Here is a 22,750-nt window from a genome sequence, read left to right on the forward strand (position 1 = left end):
ATCAGACCACACTTGGACTATTGTTCTCAGATTTGGTCCCCAGGATTTGAAGGGGATAAATTAACTGTGGAAAGGATACAAAGACGGATGACAAAGATGGTTTCAGGACTGTACAAGGATAGTTATGAGGATCGGCTGAGAGAATGTGGACTGCAGAGTTTGGTGGATAGAAGAAGTAGAGGTGATATGATCGAGACTTTTAAACTGTTGAGAGGTGGTTACAGGGTTGACACTGAGGAGTTCTTTCGCTTGGTTGAACAGCGGGAGGGAGTGATGACAAGAGGCCATCCCTGGAAGTTACGAAAGGAAACTGTGAGCAAGAGAGTGAGGAGTGGTTTCTTTGTATGGAGGGTGGTTGAACTATGGAATGCATTGCCTGATAGAGTGGTGAGAGCGAGATCGGTCAATGAGTTTAAGGAGTGGTATGATAGACTTTGTGTTTCTTAGGCGGGGACCTCCCCTCGATGAGTCTTGACAGACTTTGTCTTAGGAAGGACCTCCCTCGATGAGTCTTTTGACTCCTTGGAGGCCTGAATAATAATAATAATAAAGTAGTTTGTTATCTTCTGCCTCATTTGCTAGTGCCTGCATGCACGTGCCATATTTGTATGTTCCCATGAAGATGGCAATGTGACATTGCCGAAATATAGGAAGTATTTATTAAATTGTCTTTTAATTAATATTCCAGTATACGTTGTAAATTCCTTAAATAATTTAATAGTCCTGTATTATGAAGTATTAACATTTATCTTAAAATATTGAAAAAGAATACAGTTTTAGCCATGAAAAATAAAAACAGTATTTGGAAATTTTATGATTTATATGCAGATTCAAAATTCACAATATGCAAACACAATATCTGGGTAATACAGAAAAAAAAAAAAAAAAAAAAAAAAAAAGGAATATTCATCTCTGATAAATCATGTAAAAACTCAAATATAGCAATAAATTTGTAAAGCAAAACAATGAATCTGAACTACAAGATCAAACCACAAGATCAACAGAAAATAATAATAAATTAATTTATTATTAATTAATTAATTATTAATTAATTTATTATTAATTTCTTTAAATTAATCAAATCGAATAACCTAAAAAATAAAATGTAGATGGACAAATAGGAAAAATCTTTGCATTATATTATAGTTGAAATCATTGCATTTAATAACAGGTCATATTCAAAAAGAAGATGCTTTCCAGGCTTAAACTTATTCCACAGTACAATTTTTAAGAAAATTTCTTTTGACTCCAGCTGCCTTTGTATTCATCAAAAGATGAAGATACCAGAAGTATGCTACTCTGAAAATGCTAAAAAATTCCTTTTTCCTACATCATAATTTATTGCAAATTCATTTTGATTATTAAATCCTTAACTATTCTCTGTATTTCACAATTTAAGGTAAGTTCTATTAATCGTTTTTATTATTTGAAGAAATGAGTGCAACATTTTCCTGATTTTCATACTGTAAATGGTTTTTAAATACAGTGTTCTCTACGAAATTAAATAATAGTTTTATTATATTGAAATAGAGGATATTGTGGATCCAGTAATAGTTTATAGTCAAATCTAGAAAGAAACGTTTCAAAAATTTAGCACAGAACTTATGAGAGCCTTGGCTTGCAGTATTTATACATGCAAACTCTGCCCTGGAAACTGTATATTCACGTTTTATCGATGTATTGATTACAACCTACTTGATAGTGGTTTTGAATTGTTGATTCCAGATCAGGCTTCAAATGAAGACAAAAATTCATTCAACTAATCTACACATACCAGTCACTGAATTAAAATCCTTTATGCAGATATATGTAAACATTACTTATGCAGCATATGTGCAAAATACTTGGTCATGTGTGTCACCACATATTCTGGGCAACAATTTAAAATGATGCTGGTAAATAATCATCAATAGTGTTGATCACAATTGGAAAAACAAAGGATCGTCAATATAGGGTTTATTATGGGTGCCCATCTGGCTGGAGCCATGAGTTTGAAAACAACAGAGCTACCTGGTTTCTCAGAAAGTGAGATATTGTGAGTGTTTAATCAAGGAAAAATAACTCGCATTAATTGTCTGTGAGGCCTAACTGTTGTCCTAATACAGTCTGTCAGGAAAGAGATATTCTTTCCTGACAGACTGTATTAGGACAGAATTTCTTATTCAGACAAACAGAATTTCCTGTGTGCAGCAATTGACAAGCATTTAATAAAGGCTGTTCACAACCCATATCTCACCAAACTATGCACAAGGAATTGAAGAGGATGAAAGCTTTTCCCACTTCACTTTATCCAAGTGAAGCAAACAAAGTAGTCCAGTCATGAACTATCTTCATGACTGGGCTACTTGTATATTGAGTATAATAAATGGTTTCAACCTTTATTTTAGTATGTTAAAGTGCAGGGATAGCTCTCTCAGTGATTTAGAAGCTCACTCTAAATCTTACTGAGTAGTACTTACTTACCCTAAAGGATCACTACTAAACTCATCACTCCCAAGCTGCATCATCACTCCAGAACAAGAAACTCGGAGGTGGCTCCACCCAGTGACAAGCAAAAACCAGCCACTGAACAGAACCTCTGTACTCCCCCAGGAAGGAAGCTACCATTGGTGGAGCCAGACTCAGAAGAGATAGCAAGACTGAAGTAATGCAGAAATCATATATTTCTCATATACAAGAAGAGAAAGGTGTATCACCTTATTATTAAAATACTCTGGATCAAAGATAAGTGTTTGAAAGTTTTTGCACTTAGTTCAGCATCATCATCATCATCAAATTCCTGCTATGTACCCTCAAAGGGTGTACAGGATATGACAGTACTACATGAAAAAATTACATCATTACTAACTTCCTATCTACAAGTTTCCTCCAAATCAGTCTGTTACTTGTCAAGACTCCAACATTATCAGATCTTATATTTCTATCGTCTAAGGCACTTTGTACCGTATCAATCCACCTATATCTTGGTCTTCTTCTGGGTCGTTTTCCTGCCAACCTGGCAGAGAACACTTGTTTTGCTAATCTTTCCTCTCCCATTCTATTTAAGTGACCATACCACCTGAGATTAGCTCTGCTAATGCATTCCTGGATGCTGACAATGTCAAGTTCTTTCCTAATATCCTCATTTTTAATATGATATTGCCATTGATGCCATCTGTTCACGCTTCTAATCTTTCGCAGGACTCTCATATCTGCGGTCTCTAGTCTTTGGTCAAGTGTTTTACTTCTGACCCAGCTCTCAGATCCATAAGTTAAAACTGGTTTGAACACTGTCTTGTATACAGCTAATTTAGTGTTCCGACTAATTTCTCTCTTATTCCATATGAATTTATTCAATTGACTTCCCACCATACCAGCTTTGCTGATTCTGTTGTCTATTTCTATATTTAATTTACCATCTTCAGTAAAAATTGTGCCTAAGTAGCTGAAATGTTTTACTTGTTCCACAGGTTCTCCATTCACAACACAGTTGACATTTTCAATGATTCTGCCTATTTTCATTGTCTTTGTCTTTTTATTGCTGACCTTCATACCATATCTATTACAACAGCTATTCAATTTAGTCAGAGAATCTTGCAGACTTGTAGCGGATTTATTTAGAAGTATAACATCATCCGCATAAAGCAAAGAGCTGACATTGACATCTCCAATTTTGATATCAGGTTTAATACCACTTTCCTTCATAATGTAATCCATATAGATAATGAATAACAGAGGGGATAATGTACATCCTTGTCTCACACCAGATTTAACATTAAACCATCTTCCTGTACTTCCTTCATTTCTAACTGCTGACTTACAACTCAAATAAAGACTAAGTATTGCTTGACATAATGCCCCATTGACTCCATATAACTGCAGCGTATTGAATAGCTTCTCTCCTGGCACCTTGTCATATGCCTTTTCCAAATCGACAAAACTTAAATACAGATCTTTGTTATATTCCCATGCTTTCTCGACTATTTGTCGTAAAGTGAAGATCTGATCCTGACAGCCTCTATTTGGCCTGAATCCAGCTTGTTCTTCACCAAGCTTTTCTTCCACAATTCTTCTCAACCGTTTCTCAAGTATACTGGCATAGATCTTGCCAGGAACACTCAGTAGGGAAATACCTCTGTAATTCTCACATGCTGTTTTATTTCCCTTTTTATATATGGGTACTATGAGAGCTCTGCTCCAATCATCGGGAATTCGTCCCTCTGTCCAGGCTTTCTGAACTATGCAGTGCAGCCACTGTAAGACTTTATACCACCATACTTCAGCATTTCTGGTCGAATATCATCTACTCCTGCTGCCTTTCCACATTTCAAGCCTTTGATGGCTTTTTCTACTTCAAGTATGGATATGTATTCCTGACTGCATGCCTGGTCAGTGTTTTTTATCACTGTGCTGTCATCACTGCTTGTTTCATTTAGCAGTTTTTCAAAGTAATTACTCCATACTTCAAGGATATCTTTTTCTCCCGTTTTCATGTCACCTTTATCATCTCTAACTCCTTTTACAGCACTCTTTCCTCCATTCCTAAGCTTCTTCAACAACTTCCAGAATATTTTGCCACGTTCTTGATATTTATTTTCTATATTCTTGCCAAAGTCCTCCCATGACTTTTGTTTAGCTAGTTTTACACACTTTTTTTTACATTTGTCTCTGTATTCTGTAAGAGTAAAAGCTGACTTATTTGCCAGGAACTTTTGATATGCTTTCTTCTTTTCCTTCACTGCCTCTTTAACTTCCTGTGTCCACCAGGGAGTTCTGATTTTTTTATCCTTGCACACAACCTTACCACATGCCTCTCTGGCAGAATCAATCAATGTTTTCTTCAGAGTTTCCCACTGAATCTCCAAGGTTTGATTCCTGTTCTCAAACTCTTTCATTTTCTTTTCAATAATCTTTCTGTATTTTAGTCTACAGTTCACATCTGAGAGCTGCTCAACTTTTATTTGCTTTAAAACTTTCTTACATGTTATTCTTTTCAATATGAAATTCAATTTTATCCTGCTCAAGACTAAATAGTGATCACTTCCAATTTCAAATCCTCTGTACACTCTGGTGTCCTGCACCAGGGAGAAGACATCACTATCAACAATAACATAGTCAATGAGACTTTTCTTATTCCTAGCCTCTTCTCTCCATGTGAATTTGTGCACATTTTTATGTTGGAACAGTAATAACCAGTCCATGTCCTGAGCAGAAATTTCACAGATATTTGCCATTATTATTAGCTTTGCTCTTTTCTCCAAATTTTCCCAAAATATTTTTGTATGTCTCGCAATCATTTCCTACTCTGCTATTTAGATCCCCAACAAGGATCAACTTTTCCTATTTCATTGTGTCAGTTGCTTTTTCTAGAGCGTCAAAAGCGTTTGCACTTAGTTAGGCTATAAATTAAAGATGCAAAGAAATTATATTCATGGTTTAATCCTTTATCCAAGTACTTGGATAAAGGATACTTCATGCACAAACAAAATTTGTGCATGAAGTATATATTCTATTTAATGGCCCGTCCCATAATGTTTAGCATTATGCACTTCTGAAAGGTAGGAGACGTGCTTTACATTATAGGATACTATAGCAATTGATGAATTCATTAGCCCTCTTTGTACAAGTAGCTCAGTTGTGAAAATACTTCATGCATAAACTTTGTTTGCTTATACTTGGATACAAATAAGCTAAGCATCTAATTTTTTGGCATGTTTAATTTATTTAATTGAAGAGGATCAGTATTGGTAGTCACAAGCCTGTATGAAAACCACTGATCTCTGCAAAGAACTGGAAAGTTCATCTACAGTGCTGTCACAAACCGTTACTAGACACTGGAAGACTGAAAAAAAGTTGTGGTCCGACAAGTCATGGTACACCTTATTCTCTACTGACAGTAAGCAGAGAGTTTGGCAGCAGCCTTATGAAGCAGTGAAAGCAGCTTGCCTTGTAAACACAACTCAAGGTTCTGTGAGTGGGGGGGGTCATGGTGTGGGTCATGTTGTGTTGGTATGGAATGGATCCCCTGATATTGCTGAAAGGTTAGGTATCCTCCAAGGAATATCTGGACATTGTTGCTGATCAAGTCCATCCTGCAATATTGACTTTTTATCTAGCAGGTGATGATTGTTTTCATGAAAAACAATGCTAATATCCATTTTGCATGAATTGTTCAGCATGGTGTAACAAGCATGACAATGACTTCCACCATCTTCCCTGGCCACCACAAAGCCCAGAACTGAATTCATTGAGAATGTATGGGACATGCTAGAAAAAGAGATCCAGAGCAAAGTCCTCTTTCTGTCAAATCTTAGCCAGTTAAAGGACTGTCTGGTGAACACCTGGTGTGTTGTAGACATAGATGCAATCCAACACCTTGTGGAATCATGCCAAACTGCATATGTGCTGTAATTCAGGCTAAAGGCTAATTTAATACCATCATGGTATTAAATCAAAGTTTCTAATTCAGTTACCAGTATGTGTACGTCAAAGTTAAATTTATTATAAGTGATCTCTTGGTGGGTTCATGATAAAATATTAAACTTTAGAGCTGAGAGACTTAAATTTGTCCTAAGTAAGATATCTTTCAGAGAATATCATAGATCCATTCATATTTTATATAGAAATGTGGAAAAAAACTTATTTCTTTCTAGATTTCTAAGTTTCAAAAACTTACTAGAGAGCTTATAAAGTTAGGTTGTTTTCAGAACTTTTTAAGTTTCTTTCTAGATTTGGCTATAAAATGTGGGTTGATCCATAATATCCTCTATTTCAATATCTCATTTATGCCAATTTAGAGCCATTTGGCTCTATATTTTAATATTTTAACATTCAGTGAAGAGAAAAATGTTATCTTTATACAAAGCCTAAAATCTTCATTTGCAATGTAAATTAATCAGAAATAGGAGATATTAAAGATGCAAGCTTATTTCATAGCTGAGCGCGTGCACATGCATGCATGCGCACGTAGAAACTTGGAACGGTTTGAATAAAGATGAGAGTGAGACATCTTATGAGAATATTATTTTCGGTATCATAGTTGCCTTAGCTTGCTCTACTTAAGAAACTTTCCATGTTTTTAAGCATACACTGTTGTCCAAAACTTAATGAAGATTACAACCACAAATTCAGAACAAAGCAGCTTGTGGCAATTTGTATAATTGACTATTTTTAGAAAAACGCTGATGTGCTTTCAAATTGCTCTCAAAGCAATCACATGGTAGCATTCAACAGAATAAAAGGCAAAAGGTTGCCCTAAGCGAATTGTGTTTGAAGGAAGCTTTTTTGTGAAGGAATAAAGTTGCAAACTTGGATAGCTGTAATGTCTCAAAGACATCATTTAGATGATTTCACATGGGGAAGAATTATTGGAAAGTTTGAGGAAGACTGCAGAATTACTGATATTGCCAGAGAGTTTGGAATCTCATATAGCAATCTGAAATTTGGCCAAAAGTATGTACCGAATATTAACCAAAGCATAATGAATTAAATTTTAAATATTCTTAATTAAATTTCATAAACAAACTGAATATTCAGTATTCAGCTAAATTCTGGTTTGGCACATCCCTATTTAAAATAAAAAGTGTTCACAATTTAATTTGAACAGGGTTATGTATCTGGCAAAGGGATGGAAATATATGCCTTGGGTTCGGACCTTTTGAGTATGTCTGGGGAGGGAAAAAAGAAAGTTCTACAAGGCCAAATAGATTGCATATCTAATTATAAGAATAGGCTAGGTGGTAATTTGCTATGTCTATGCACAAATGCCAGGAGCATCAGAAACAAAGGGATTGAGTTCATTGCTTTATTGAATACGATATGGCCTAAGATTGTTGGCATTAGTGAAACCTGGCTATCAGAATCAGATATGGTAACTGGGATTGAGTGTAAATCTTATAAGCATGAAGAGGAATTTATTGAATTGTTGGAAGACAACTTTCTCAAGCAGCATGTGAAGGAACTCTAGGTCAAAGAGTGTTAGATTTGTTCATAGCATCAGAAGGGGTCTCTGTTAATAATATGACTATTTTACCACCACTTGGTGACAGTGATCATGCTGTGCTTTCTTGGGAAGTATCTAATTATATTGATGTTCCCATTAGAAGGTTACATCCTGAGCTTCAAAGCTGGAAATTATGATCAACTTAGGAGGATGCTATCTTTGGTCCCATGGTATCAGTTACTGAATGGGAATCTTTGAAAAAGGGTTTAAATGAGGCAGTATCTGAATGTATCCCTAGTGTTCCAAGAATAAATAGTTGGGAGTGAAATGGATGTGCAACCTTATTAAGCAAGAGATCCATGAGAAGAAGATGATTGGAAAGAATATCATGAGAATAAGAGTGAGAGGAGTTATAAAATATATAAAGTTCAGGCCAAAAAAAAGTAATGAGTATTGTGCAGAATGCTAAATTGGATATGAAAAGAAATTGACTATACAAGCTTAAAGGCAATTCAAAAAGAATTTTATCATTATGCCACAAGCAAAAGAAAGAATGAATGTGAAAGAATAACTTTATTGAATGCAGATGGTACTCAAGTGCCAGAAGCTAATGAGATTGTTCAATCAATGAGGGCTCAGTTTGCTAAGATATATCAACCAGGTGTATGCAACATAGAGCACAGTGCTACTGCTATATTGGACGAAGAGTTAGAGATGCATGAAAATGAGGTTGAAGAGCTGTTGCATAACTTGGATAAGAAATTGTCAATAGGGACAGATAGGATATTAGCAAGTTTGCTAAAGGAATGCTCAGCCAAAGTGGCTCTGCCTTTCATATGTTTGTGTAACCTAAGTCTCAGCTCAGGAATGATACCACAGAAATGTATGATAGTTCCATTGCACAAGGATGGTGCAAAAAACTGATGTGTGTAACTATTGACCTGTCAGTATCTCTGGTGTGGTAGCAAATATTTTAAAGAAGTTGGTAAGACCTCGCATACAGACAAATGATCTATATATACTCTGCAATGAGTAGCATGGGTATACTAAAGGAAGGTCATGTTTTAACAATTTGCTCATATTTTATAACAATGTTATGGCCAAGTTGGATAAAGGGAATGGATACACTATGGTAATATTGGATTTTGCTAAGGCATTTGATAACAAAAAACTGTTACATAAACTGGAGAATATCAGAATTGGAATATAAACTCTTGACTTGGATCAGTTGATGGTCGATAGACAGATATCAAAAAGTGGTATACAGAATGATATACCACTTTTTGATATATTTTTCTGTATGGTGGGTGTGAATCTGCCAGATTTAAGGTGACCAGTGGTGTACCTCAGGGTTCAGTCCTTTGTTGCTCAATCTATCCTTTATGACATTAGGAAGGGTCTAACAGAAGATGTGCAATTGTTTGCCAATGATGCAAAGATAGGTAGGGCAATCAGGAATGCTATTGATATTCAGCACTTACAAAATAATTTGAAAAAACTGGAAATTTTGCCAAGCAAAAATGACTATAAATGAAATTTCCAGCAGAATATTATATTAGGAGGGTTATGCTACAAGAAACAGATAAGGCTAGGCATAATGCAAGTAGGAATTTGAAGTTCAAAGGCCACATAGCAAAAGTTGCAAATACAACTCATAGGATAATTGTGATGTTGAAGCAAAGCTTGATATGTAAAGAAGTCATTTTGCCTCTTTATAAAGCCTTGATAAGACACACCTGGATTATTGTGTGCAGATTTGGTCTCCCAGGTTCCAATGGGATAAAGAAGCTATAGAAAGGGTGCAGAGACAGAGTTACAAAGTTATATCTGAATTATGAGATTTAGATTATGCAGACAGATTGCCAGTATTTGGATTACAGACTCTGGTTAACAGGAGAAAGAGGGGATGATATGATAGAGGTCTATAAACTTTTGAATGGCTGCTATCAGATATTATATAATCAAATTTATATGGAAGGTGGGTAGAGAACACTGGGTCATCTATGGTTAAGTTTGTTTGCAGTCAAGAAAGGGGTAAGAGCTAGGTTTTTCTCTCACAGAGCAGTGAGTGAGTGGAATAGTTTGCCTTTAGGGGTAATGAGTGCATGTAGTGTGAATGAATTTAAGAGAAGGTATGACAGCTGGTTTGGGTGATTTATAGCCTTCATCGATGAGTCCTTGACTCCCTGGAGGTCTCAGATAATAATAATTCTAATTAGATTTTTAAAAAAAAGTGTATTATACTGAAAGGAAAGGATAGAGTTATTAGCATTCAGTGTCCAATCAATGTTAATATATGGATCTCAGAATTGGATTAGAAACAAAAGAATTGATCAAAGATTGCACCTATTGATGGGAGGGGTTCATGAAATGCTAGTAAAAATAATTATATTATAACGAAACTTAGTTCATTGCTAATTTTGTGTAAAGTACCATGAAATAATTAGCAAATGACAATAAAACGGTACTTATTTAAATGAAAACCAACATAGCTGAAGTGATGAAATTAGCACTGCCTTATAAAAATTAAGTATGGTAGTTTAAATCTATAGGGGAATTGAACAATAAAATGTTGGTTTCTAGTTTACAAAAAAAAAAAAAAAAGTAAACCAAGAATGAATCCCTGGTTATGTTATTTTAGTTGTATACCGCATGAAGTTACATTTCAGGAATTAAGGATTTTTGCCTTCTCTAAATAACACTTACAAAGGTGACAATTTCATATTATATATCTAATATTATATTTCTTGAATACCTTTTACATTCCATTTAGGAATAATTTGTTGTAGTGGACAATTCACTGTAGTGAATTTCTTTCAGCACAGCATAGCATATATATCTGTGAGGCTTTGGTCAGGACTTGAGAATTGACTGCATATATATATGTCAAGTATAAATGCATGTTATCATATATTGAATTGACATGACATGCTATCTGGCTACCACTGTCACTGCTTGTCAGCAACTTTTTTTTCCCTTCCTCCAACTTTGTATGCCACTTGGCTGTATGTGGCTGCTGCCAATCGACAGTTTGATTTTAAATCTTGGAAAAATTGCAGATATACATTAAACAGTAAAGCTAATGCTTTGTTTTCCTGTTATTAATATTATATTTTAACAGTTTGCAGGATATGGTGGAAGCTTATTTAGCAAAGATCCTTATGATAAAGATGATGAAGAAGCAGATGCTATATATGAAGCAATAGATAAACGAATGGATGAAAGAAGGAAAGAATACAGGTAATATAATTATGCTACCTGTATTAAGTAAATTTTATCAAATTCTGCAGTGTCATTTATCATGATATAACTGGAATTGTTTGAAGTAATTCCAATTTAACAATATTTTGTTGCTCTGGATTATGTGGAAAGTAAAATGTGTGCTAGAATTCTGTTGTATCCTCATATATACCTGTTATGATTATGTATGTATGCAGAGAAACCTAATTACCGTGTATATTTTTGTTTTTAATAAGTTTATAAATTTATGATAGTTCTTTAATATTTTAAATTAGTTTTCCCATACAATATTTTTAGAGAAGCCAAATTAAAGAGAGAATTGGAACGTTACCGTCAAGAAAGGCCCAAAATACAACAGCAGTTTAGTGACTTGAAGGTAATGTATATCAGTTTTTAGAAGAGGATAAGAACTATTTTTTGTGTTATTATTATGAATAATTCATGGTAATTATTCTTTCATCCATTCATTTATTTCTAAATTAACTAAATATTACATTTATATTTTCAGAGGGATTTAGCTGTTATATCTGAAGACGAATGGAGAAGTATACCTGAAGTAGGAGATGCCAGGAACAAACGTCAGAGAAATCCAAGAGCAGAAAAGTGTGTAATATTTTTTAAATAAATAATTCTAATGGTTTCTTTTTCTTTCTGTTATTTATTATTTGAGTGATTTCTAAAATAAATATATATTCTAGGCATTCTAGTCACTCTGTTCACAATGATCATCCATTTTATTTTATAGTTACAATAGAATTATTATGTGATTATTAGTGAACTTAGAAAGTTAAAAATTGCAGTATCATTAATCTTGGTAAAAACAGATAACTTCGACTTTGTTTTCAGATAAATACTTTTTTGTCTAATAGTGACTTCACTTAAATGCTAACTTGATTATATGTTTCATATTTTAAAGCAAGCAGTATATACTTCTTTTTTCTAGCTTTATGAAACTAAATCTGAAGTGTGTCTCCTGTGTTAAGAGACTTTTATAGCTGGCAAGCTTATGAAACTATAAAATAATTTATCTTGTCTTCTCTTTAAAATAATTAATTTCATTTTCCCTTTAATGTATTATGCTCAGTAGGCTGTCATTGCTATGTAAGTTGGCTTTGTAGAAACCAAATTAATGCTACAACAGGACAGTTAATCCTATCTACATAATTTGCTATATGTAGATAGAATTCAGTCAACTGTGTATGTGTGTGTGTTCTTTGACCAATTTGTTTGTCTTGTGGAATGACAACTTATCCATGAGAAAATCCTGCTACTTCTGTTTGAGTTGACACGCTCGCCTTCAAATGAAATGCATTGCTTAAAAATTTTTCACCAGATGGATTTGAAATCAAGTCATTCCAATCAAAGGAGATCCTGTTTGTTTACTGGCTGAGTTTCAGCATCACTATTATTATTATTACTACTACTATTATTAGGAAATGGGTATCTCCATGGAGTGTGAAGTATCATCATAGGAATAACCATGTCTCATACACTACCAATCTCAGCTCATTTACTAAATTCCACTCATTCACCTCATTCCAAGCAAAAAAATTTAGTCTTTACTTCTAGCTAACCAACTAAACTCAATTTCCAGAAATGACCCATAGTTCTTCCCACAATGTCATGTAAAAAAAAGTTCTGCATGAGTCCTATAATGTAGTAACTGATATATTTCTATCCATATATCCTCTTTTTCAGATTCAACAACCATGTGATCATATGAGCTATGCTCTCTGAACTTCAACTCTGTCCACCATCATTCCCAAATCCCTAGCCTCATCATTTTCCTTCAGCCCATTTCTGTTAATGTAGTATGCAGCTTATAATATTTCCATTCTGCAGTACATGGCTTTACACATTGTCACACTAAACTGGTATATCCTTTGCCCACACTGTCAATTTATTTAAATCATCCTGCAGGAAAAATTGAATATTTCCCTTCAAATAATTTTCTGTATCATAAATATATTAAATGAAAATGCAGCAGCCCAAGTACAAATCTCCAGCAAACTACTAAGTCACCTACCTTGTCCTGGATTCACCATCATCATCAATTTCCTGATATGTACCCCCAAAGGATGTTCAGGTTAATATGACAGCAGTATATGATTAAGTTTACATTATTATTAATCTCCTGTCCACAATTTTCCTTCAAATTAGTCTGTTATTTCTGTAAGCACTCCAAATTCGAATTAGTCCATTATTTTTGTAAGCACTCCAATATTGTCATATCTAGCATTTCATTCTTTTCTTCGAAGGCAGTTCTGACTGAGCCAATCCACTTAGACCTTGGTCGTCCTCTAGGTCTCTTTCCCACCATCTTAGCATCATATGCCTGTTTTGTTAACTTTTCCTCACCCATTCAATTTAAGTGGTCATACTACCTTAGATTAGTTCTGATTACACATTCTTGAATGCTAATAGTGTCAAAGTTTCTTTCTAATATCTTTATTTTTAATATGATTCTGCTATTGATTCTATCAGTTCAATCCAATTTTTCTCAGAACTTCATATCTGGCCTCTAGTTTTTGATCAAGCACTTTATTTCTAATCCAATTCTCAGATTTATAACTTAACTAGTTTGAGCACACTCTTGTATACTCTTAGTTTATGGTTTTGGCTAATTTATTATTATTATTACTATTATTACGGGCAACTCCAGGGAGTCATTAGACTCATCGAGGGAGGCCCCAAATCATATTCATCACAACTATCTGACATTCATACAGTATCTATCATACCTCGCCTTAAACTCATTCACTGTCACAGCATCCACTACAGACTCAGGGAGTGCATTCCACTCATTCACCACTCTAAAAGTAAAGAACCCAGCTCTAACACCTTTACTAACCACACTTTTGCCCAGTTTCCATGGATGTCCCCTAGTCCTCCCACAACCAGCCCTGTTCTCAAAAATATCTTCTGAATTAATTTTATAGAAACCCTTCAGTAATTTGAATGTCTCAATCATATCTCCCCTCCTCCGCCTATCAACCAATTTTTGCAACCCACAAATCCTCAACCTGTTCTCATACGGTTCATTCCACAGACCTGCTATCATCTTGGTCACTCGCCTCTGGATCCTCTCCACTGCCTCCCCATCAAGAAGAAACCTAGGTGACCAAATCTGAGCACAGTAGTCTAGATGGGGTTTTATCAAGGCTCGATAGAGAGGAACAATAACCTGCTTGTCTCTGCTTGTCAACGTATTCTTCAGCAACCAAGTGAGTTGATGAGCTGTTTTGGTCACTTTTGCAATGTGTCCCCTAAATTTCAATTCCTTATCCACCAACACTCCTAAATCTCGTGCCTCATCAATTTCCTGGAGCAGGGTTCCACCAATGCAGTAAACTGCTGCCAATCTTTTCACCCCAAAATGCATAACCTTACATTTTGCCACATTAAACTGACATCCATTCTCCTTAGCCCAGACCTCCAATCTATCCAAATCATCCTGCAAAATTTTGACGTCATCTGCATTCACTATTGCCCTACCCAACTTCGCATCATCCGCAAACAAATGAACTGTTCCTCTCAGATCATTTCCTATATCATTTATGAACAAATTAAACAGCAGTGGTCCAAGAACAGATCCTTGTGGCACACCACTAGTCACAGGCCGTCTTGTGGACTCTACTCCCGAGTAAACCACTCTCTGATATCTCTCCATCAACCACCCTCCTATCCATCTCACCAACCCTATGTCCATTCCCATATGCTGCAATTTACTGATTAGAATTCCATGTGGAATCCTGTCAAAGGCCTTGGCAAGGTCCAGTAGAATCACCGTAAACCCATTACCCTTATCCAGTTCAGCCGTCACTGTGTTATAATACGTGAGCAAGTTACTGAGGCATGACCTACCCTTCACAAAACCATGCTGTCCCCGATACAGTATCCCATTTTCTTCTATCCAATCTTGTATTTTCCTCTTGACCATTTTCTCTAAGACCTTGACAATGATTCCTGATATGCTAATCGGTCGGTAATTTACAACAGCAGTCTTGGAACCACCTTTATGCAGTGGAACTATTTTCCACTCTTTCCACCCGCTCGGGACTAACCCAGACCCGAGACTCAAATTAAACAAAATGGTCAAGGGCACTGACAATTCTTTAGCTGCTTCTTGTACAACACGAGCTGGTATACCATCCAATCCCACAGATGTATTGACATTGAGGTTATGCAATAGACTACTCACCTCCACTTCATTAACCACAATTCCCATATAATCTACTGGTTTATTCGTTTCTGCAATGTCACCACCTGGATGATATACTTTTGCAAAGTGCTCACTCAGTAACTCAACTATCTCAACTGATTCAGTTACCTCCCTACCATCGGCATTCTTTAAAATCAATCTGCCATGTACATTTTTCCTTTTACTTGCTACATATCTAAAAAACTGTTTAGGATTCTCTTTAGCCTGCTTGCCCAATGTTCTTTCGTAATCCTTTTTTGCTTTTCTTACCACACTCGTCACCCTTCTGGCCTGCGCTTTATACCGTTCATGTGCCTGCCGGTCACCCTTCTCCTTAAATTCCCTCCATAGTTGTTTCTTTTTTTGCAACTCAAGCTTAATGGTGTTATTCATCCATTTAACACCTACTTGATTTATTATTCGGACTCTAGGTATACAGTCAGCCATTGCTTCATGCAAGCACTTCTTAACTACCTCCCATGCACTATCAACTTCTAGTCCTTGCAGTTGTATATGCCATGGCACTGAACCAATTAAACTCCTAAGCTTGTCATACTTTCCCGCCCGATAATTCCACATGTACCCTGTCTTAATTGAAAATTCTACACCTTTAGCCACCTCCCAAGTTAAGACCCTATGATCACTCTCACCGATTGGTGGCAATGTGGTCATATTTGTTACAGCCAAATCCTCAGATGTAATTACTAGGTCAAGCACTCTCTGACCCCTAGTATTTTCCATTACATGCTGTCGCAGATAGTTATCCCTTAATAACCGCATAAAATCCAGTTCCTTCCTCCCGTGTGTCCTCTCCTCACTCCAATCAATGCGACCATAGTTGAAATCTCCCATAATAATCACCCTCCTTCCACCCATTTCTTCTATTTGCTTGTGCATACTGTCACCACCACCTTTTCCATCACCTGGTCTATAGCAGCACCCAATTGTATATTTAGTTCTGCTAGCCACAATCTCACACCAAATGGCCTCAAATGTGCTCTTTTCTCTATCCTGCAATTCAACTTCTATTCTCCTTGGCTGGAGCTCATCAGCTATCATCAACAATACTCCTCCCCCCATTTTATTCTCTCTGTCATTCCTGAACACACTATACCCATCACATTCAATCCCACTAGTTATATCATCTACAGTCAGCCATGTTTCACTAATACCTATAACCTGTGGTCTGGAAGTGCCAACCATGGCCAAAAACTCTTCCTTCTTGTTCCTAATACTCCTAGTATTAGTGTACATGAATTTAAGACCCCCATTAGCCCCAACCCTACCTTGATGCCTTATATTAACTATCCCTCTCTGATTTGTTGTCCTTATTTGCTCTGGCATATTATATTCATTCTTACATTCAACTGCCTCCATAAGGACTGTATCTCTACCCCCCCCTAACAAATCTAGTTTCCCTGAATTTGCACATCCACTACATTCAGCAACACTTTCTCAAGTCTTCTTACACCGTAACCATTCAAATGCAAGCCATCCATCTTATATAGATCCTTTCGCCCATCAAACTCACTCCACACATCCACGAATTCCACACCACTCGTCATACATAACCCACGCATAAAGTCATTTTCAATTATAGCCCTCCTTTTAAATATTTCACTGTCATACCGTGGCAAAAGACTAATCATTCTAACTCTCTCACTCTTTTCTTTTGCTACCTCAAACAATTCATTCAGGTCTTCTATCATTTCCATTTTATCTCCTTTCAAATCATTCGTACCTGCCACAACAATCATTTCTTTCACCCTTTCCTTTTGCTCTCTAATAGACGCAGTTACGTCCTTTATGGTCGCACCAGGTTGGTACGATTTTGTCAAATCCTCTACTAACACACCTCGTACTAACGAGTCTCCATACAGCACTCTATCCTTCATTTTGTTCATGTTCACATTCATGCGTCTATTTTTCCTGTCATACCCTTTATTATTGGTTGGTTCATTCAGTCTACTTTTGTTCATGCACTCTAGCTGCTGTTTTGCTCTTTCTATCGCACTATTCAACAACGCGATCTCACTCAATGCATCTATCTCATCTTTTTTGTTCTCTGAGAAACCATTTATACTATCATTCACACTTTCTACATTCACACTCCCACAATTTTCATGTACAACCTTGCCGTTTCTTGTCATATCCCTATTTCCTTCATTTTGAAGGTTGACAAAAATATCACACTCACGATCCGAAATACACTTCAATTCCACATTCTCCCTACATTTTCTACACACATTCAATCCTTTATCATCATCTAACCACACTCCGACCGCACTCCGCAAAGCGTACATTTCACAGCTAGTACACTGACTCATTTCTTTTATGCTACCGTTCTTTGATAACGATGGCGAACCTTCGTTACTGGCCGCCATTTTCCTACGCACAGGTGCCATATTTATCTGTAACGTGTTTTGTCAAATTAAACGTTATAACACACCAAAAATAGACGCACTAAAATACGCAAGGCAAACAAAACAAAACTACACAATTTTAAGTAATTTGTATCGATAACTGAAAATGATACTTATCTTATCTGGAGCTTGCACGAACACTACTCATTACGAATTCATCTAGCGGCGACTTTCGACATAGATTATGTTATAAAACACTTTAGTACACTAACCACGTTAATAAAGCTCTAATAATATACCAAAATTAAACACTTAAGTCCATTAAATTGAATCCAAAACACCGATAAATCAACAAAAAACACAAATCTCTCAGGAGCTCTCCGATAGCACGACCGTTCACCAGCTAGCCTCGACACCAACTCTAATTTCTCTCTTATTCCATATTAATTTATTCATCTGGCTACCCACCATACCATCTTTGCTTATTCTGTTGTCTATTTCAGATTCAACCTGTCTTCTCACTAAAAAATGTGCCTAAATAGTAGAAATATTTCACCTGTTGTATAGGATGTCCATTCAGAATGCAGCTGAAGTTTTTCTATGTTCCTGCCTATTTTCATACTTTTGGTCTTTTTATTGCTGATTTTTATGCCAAATTTGTTACAGCTGTTATTCAATTTAGTTAGAGAATCCTGGAGACCTGTACTATATGTGTTCAGGATTACAACATCATCTGTATAAATCAAAGAGCTAAGTTTGACATCTCCAATTCTAATATCCGACCTGATGCCACTTTCTTTCATATTGTGACCCAAAAAGAGAATGAATAAGAGTGGAGATAATGTGCATTCTTGTCTTATCCCCAATTTTACATCAAACCATCTTCCTGTGTTTCCTTCAATTTTAACTGCTGACTGACCACTTAAATATAGACTGTGTATTCCTCTGTATAATGTTTCATTCACCTCATATAATTGTAATGTTTTGAAAAACTTTTCTCTGGATACTTTGTCATATGCCTTTTCCAGATCTACAAAACTTAAGCACAGATCCTTGTTATATTCTCATGATTTCTCCACTATTTGTCTTAAAATGAAAATCTGATCTTGACAACCACTCTTTGACCTGAACTTTGCTTGTTCTTCTCCAAGTTTCTCTTTCTCAACCTCTTTTCAAGTATGCTTGCATAAATCTTACCTGGAACACTTAAGAGAAAAATTCCTCTGTAATTCTCACATTTAGTTTTGTTCTTTTTTTTTTTTTTTTTTTTTTTTTTTTTTTTTTTTTTTTTTATAGATGGGTGCTATGAGAACTCTACTCCAATTATTGGGAATTCAACCTTCTAACCAGTTCCTCTGAATTATGCAGTGTAGCCACTGCAAAACTTTTGTACTTCCATATGTAAGCATTTTTGTTGAATATCATCTACTCCAGTTGCCTTTTCCCATTTCAAGTTTTTAACGGCTTTTTCTACCTCAAGTACTGATACGTTCTCCTCTTTACCCTCCTCTTGAAAATTTTTAGTACAGTTTTATCACTGCTTGGTTCATTTAGCAGTCTTTCAAAGTGACTACTCCTGACATCTAGGATATCCTTATCTTCAGTTTTCATGTCACCATTATCATCTTTGATTCCTTTTACAATACTCTTTCCTCCATTTCTAAACTTCTTCAATTGCCTCCAGAACATTTTGCAAACTTGATGTTTATTTTCCATACTCTTTTATCCAAGTTTTTCGATGACTTTTGTTTAGCTGCTTTTAAACATAGCTCTTAGCTCGCTTACATTTTTCTCATTGTTCTTTTCAATGGAATATCCATTTTTATCCTTAGTACTAAGTAATGGTCACTTCTAATTTCGAATCCTCTGTACACTCATATCCTGTACCAGCATTATGATATCACTGTCAACAATGATGTAGTCAGTGAGACTTCTTATTTCTTGTGTCTTCTCTCCTGGTGAATTTGTGTACATCTTTATGTTGAAACATGGTGTTAGTAATGACTAGTCCATTTCCTGAGCTCAGTAAATACTTATGATTATTATTATTAGCTTTGTCCTTTTCTCCAAATTTTCCCAAAATGTTCCTATATACATGGTGGGATTTATTTCCTACTCTGCTGTTTGGGTCTTCAACAAGGACCACTTTTCCCTTTTCTTATGTCAGCTGCCTGTTTTAATGATCAAAAAATGCCTCCACTTCTTCTTTAGAAGAACCTTCTGTGGGACCATAAGCACAAATAAGTTTCATTGTCCATTTTGAAGTTTGCACACATAGCTCTATTTGAAACCACCTTCCAATCAAGAAGTTTATCTTCATGTTCAGTGTCGAATGCTGTCGGTACTCCTCCCTTAATTGTTATTGCCTGAAAATAGCATCCCATACTTATTTAGTAATATCTCACCTGTTTTTGTCTTCTTTGTCTCGGTAATGCTAATTATGTCCACGTGGCACTTTTCCAGTTCTTCTGCAAGTTTGATTTCCTTTTCATTAATACTCTATATTGATGGTTCCTATCTTCAGTTCTGCTGATGTTGGGTTTATTCTTCTTCTTCTTCTAGATGATGAGTTGAAGCTTGTTCCAGTAGCTGACTTTTCACTGTTTGCCCTGGTTCCCCGAAGAAAACAGCAGGGATCTTGTTTAACTGGGCACCACCTCAACTGGTATGAAATTTCATAATGTTGTACCATCATATGCATTTGTGGCTTAAGCCAATAAAAAGTACAGTTTAGTTGGCTAAGTCCCAAATTGTCCATCCTCGTTCAATCAGTATCTGGTTGACACTTACTAATGGAGGCGGCATCACGTGAAGGCGAGGATTAGACATTAGGTCAGAAACCCCAGTCGGTTCTCTGCATTCCTGAAAGGTGATGTGGAGGTCTCCTCCCAGTTATTTGGCTTTGACCCTTAAGCAACTTCGAGAGATCTAAGTTAAGGAAAAGTATTTTTTAAGAGTGTTAAGGTGTCAAGGGAATATTGATTGGTAACTTGAGGTGATATCAAAGTCTACCAATATATCTGTATTATTTAAAATTTGATTTCCAATCAAGGTTTTAAAATGGGTAGTTTTTTATGCAGGATGTAAGTCCAGTGAGGGATGGTAAAAGAGTTTGTCAGCTGCTTTGACAGTTTGTAGGATGGTCATCAGTCGCATCTATTATTGGTCTTAGGAGGGAATTAGGTTTGTGGATTTTAGGCAAACCATATATTGGGGGGGGGGAATGAGAACCAAAGGGTATGAGTTTTTTAGTAATGCCTGGCTGCCATAAGTAGTTTTTTTAATTTTTTTAACCTGCATTTTGGTGGGATCATGATCTAGCTGGATGTAGGTAGTGTGATTTCAGAGAATAATATCCATTTTTCAATTATATTCCATGGCATTCCATGGAATATAAGATATGGTCCATGGAATGGACCATATCTTATATGGTGATGTGGATACTTTTATACACGTGGATAGGCTTATGTGTTCGTCAGACATGTTGTAATCGATTTCACGCTTCCGTTGAACGCGGGATTTACCATTTGCCTCCAGCTATAGCCAATAATATTAGGTTAGACATGGCCAATATCCTTATTCATTCTAAGCCTCCCAAAAATAATATCCCACATAAAGAAATAATAGCTTTAAAAGAACTACGCAATAATAACCACATTACAATAACCAAATCAGACAAAGGAAACGGCGCTGTAGTAATAGATACAACAGAATATGAAAGCAAAATGCATGCACTGCTCCAAGACTGGTGTACATATCAAATCATAGATCACGATCCCACCAACTTACAACAGAATAAGGTGTGCAAGTTACTGAACAAAGTCACTTCCTGGCCAAAAGAAATTGTCTTGCACGTTAAAACACCCAGAATATATGGTGCTCCTAAAATACGCAAACAAGGTACACCTTTGCATCCTATTGTGGATAGTATAAACAGTCCTACATATAAACTAGCTAAACATTTAGCCAAATTATTAACCACTTACACAAACAATTCTCCCTCTTTTGTTAAAAATTCTACTCACCTAAAAAGTATTTTAGAAAACTACACCTTAAATAGTTCAGACCTAATGGTGAGTTTTGATATCACCTCATTATTCACTAATGTACCACTGATTGAAACACATAACTTACTAAATTCACAATTTCCCCCAGATATATTTCAGCTATTTAAATTTACAGTACAGGCAGGTTATTTTACATGGAAAGGGAAAATATACAAACAATTAGATGTGACAGCTATGGATTCCCCCCTTAGCCAACTTCTACATAGAACATCTGGAAAAATTAGCTATCAACACAGCCACTCTCAAACCTAATCTCTCGCTACGCTATGTTGATGATGTGTTTGCTATTTGGCCACATGGCCCAGACACATTGAATACATTTTTAGTACATCTAAATAGCCAGCACCCTAAAATCCACTTTACAATGGAACTAGAAGCCAATGACTGACTGCCCTTCCTGGACACACCGATCACATCTTTCAGGTTCCTTATCATTTTCAGTTTATAGAAAACCCACACATACAGGGAGATACACAAACAATCACACCATCACCCTTCTCAACAATATGGTATCTTAAAAACACTAACCCATAGAGCCAGAGCAATCTGTTCCAATGACATTGCTCTCACTGCTGAACTTTCTCACCTACGTCACACCTTTTTAACCAATGGTTATAATCCCCATAAGAAAGATAACATACTAAATGCTACCCAGAAATCCCCTCTGTCTATCACAGAAGACTACAACAAAACTATCACCATCCCATACATTAAAGACACATCTGAAAAGATATCTAGGGTGCTTAACAAACACCAACTACGCACAGTATTCAAGCCTTATGTAAAATTAGCAACTCTCATCCATTCACCTAAGGACAAATGCACTCCTTTATCACATCCAGGAGTCTATGAAGTGCCCTGTTCTTGCCATCAAGCCTACTACGGACAGACAGGAAGAACTGTGGACATCTGCCTCAGTGAACACAAAAAATATATCCGACACTTTCACTATGGCAAG

The 22,750-nt window shown here is 36.0% G+C and overlaps 1 protein-coding gene across 1 annotated transcript in view; it reads left to right on the forward strand.

Moving 5' to 3' along the window:
• Prp6 (pre-mRNA processing factor 6) overlaps positions 1-22,750 on the forward strand; it is a 251,296-nt gene that overhangs the window by 30,277 nt on the left and 198,269 nt on the right. Inside the window, exons 4-6 of the mRNA XM_090405026.1 lie at positions 11,043-11,161; positions 11,459-11,537; positions 11,670-11,764. Of these exons, the coding sequence (XP_090261152.1) occupies positions 11,043-11,161; positions 11,459-11,537; positions 11,670-11,764 (293 nt within the window). The remainder of the gene's footprint in view (positions 1-11,042; positions 11,162-11,458; positions 11,538-11,669; positions 11,765-22,750) is intronic.

Source organism: Typopeltis vanoorti, chromosome 15, assembly GCF_054136105.1.
Source record: "Typopeltis vanoorti isolate ZY-2024b chromosome 15, IOZ_Tvanoo_1.0, whole genome shotgun sequence".
Lineage (NCBI taxonomy): Eukaryota > Metazoa > Arthropoda > Arachnida > Uropygi > Thelyphonidae > Typopeltis > Typopeltis vanoorti.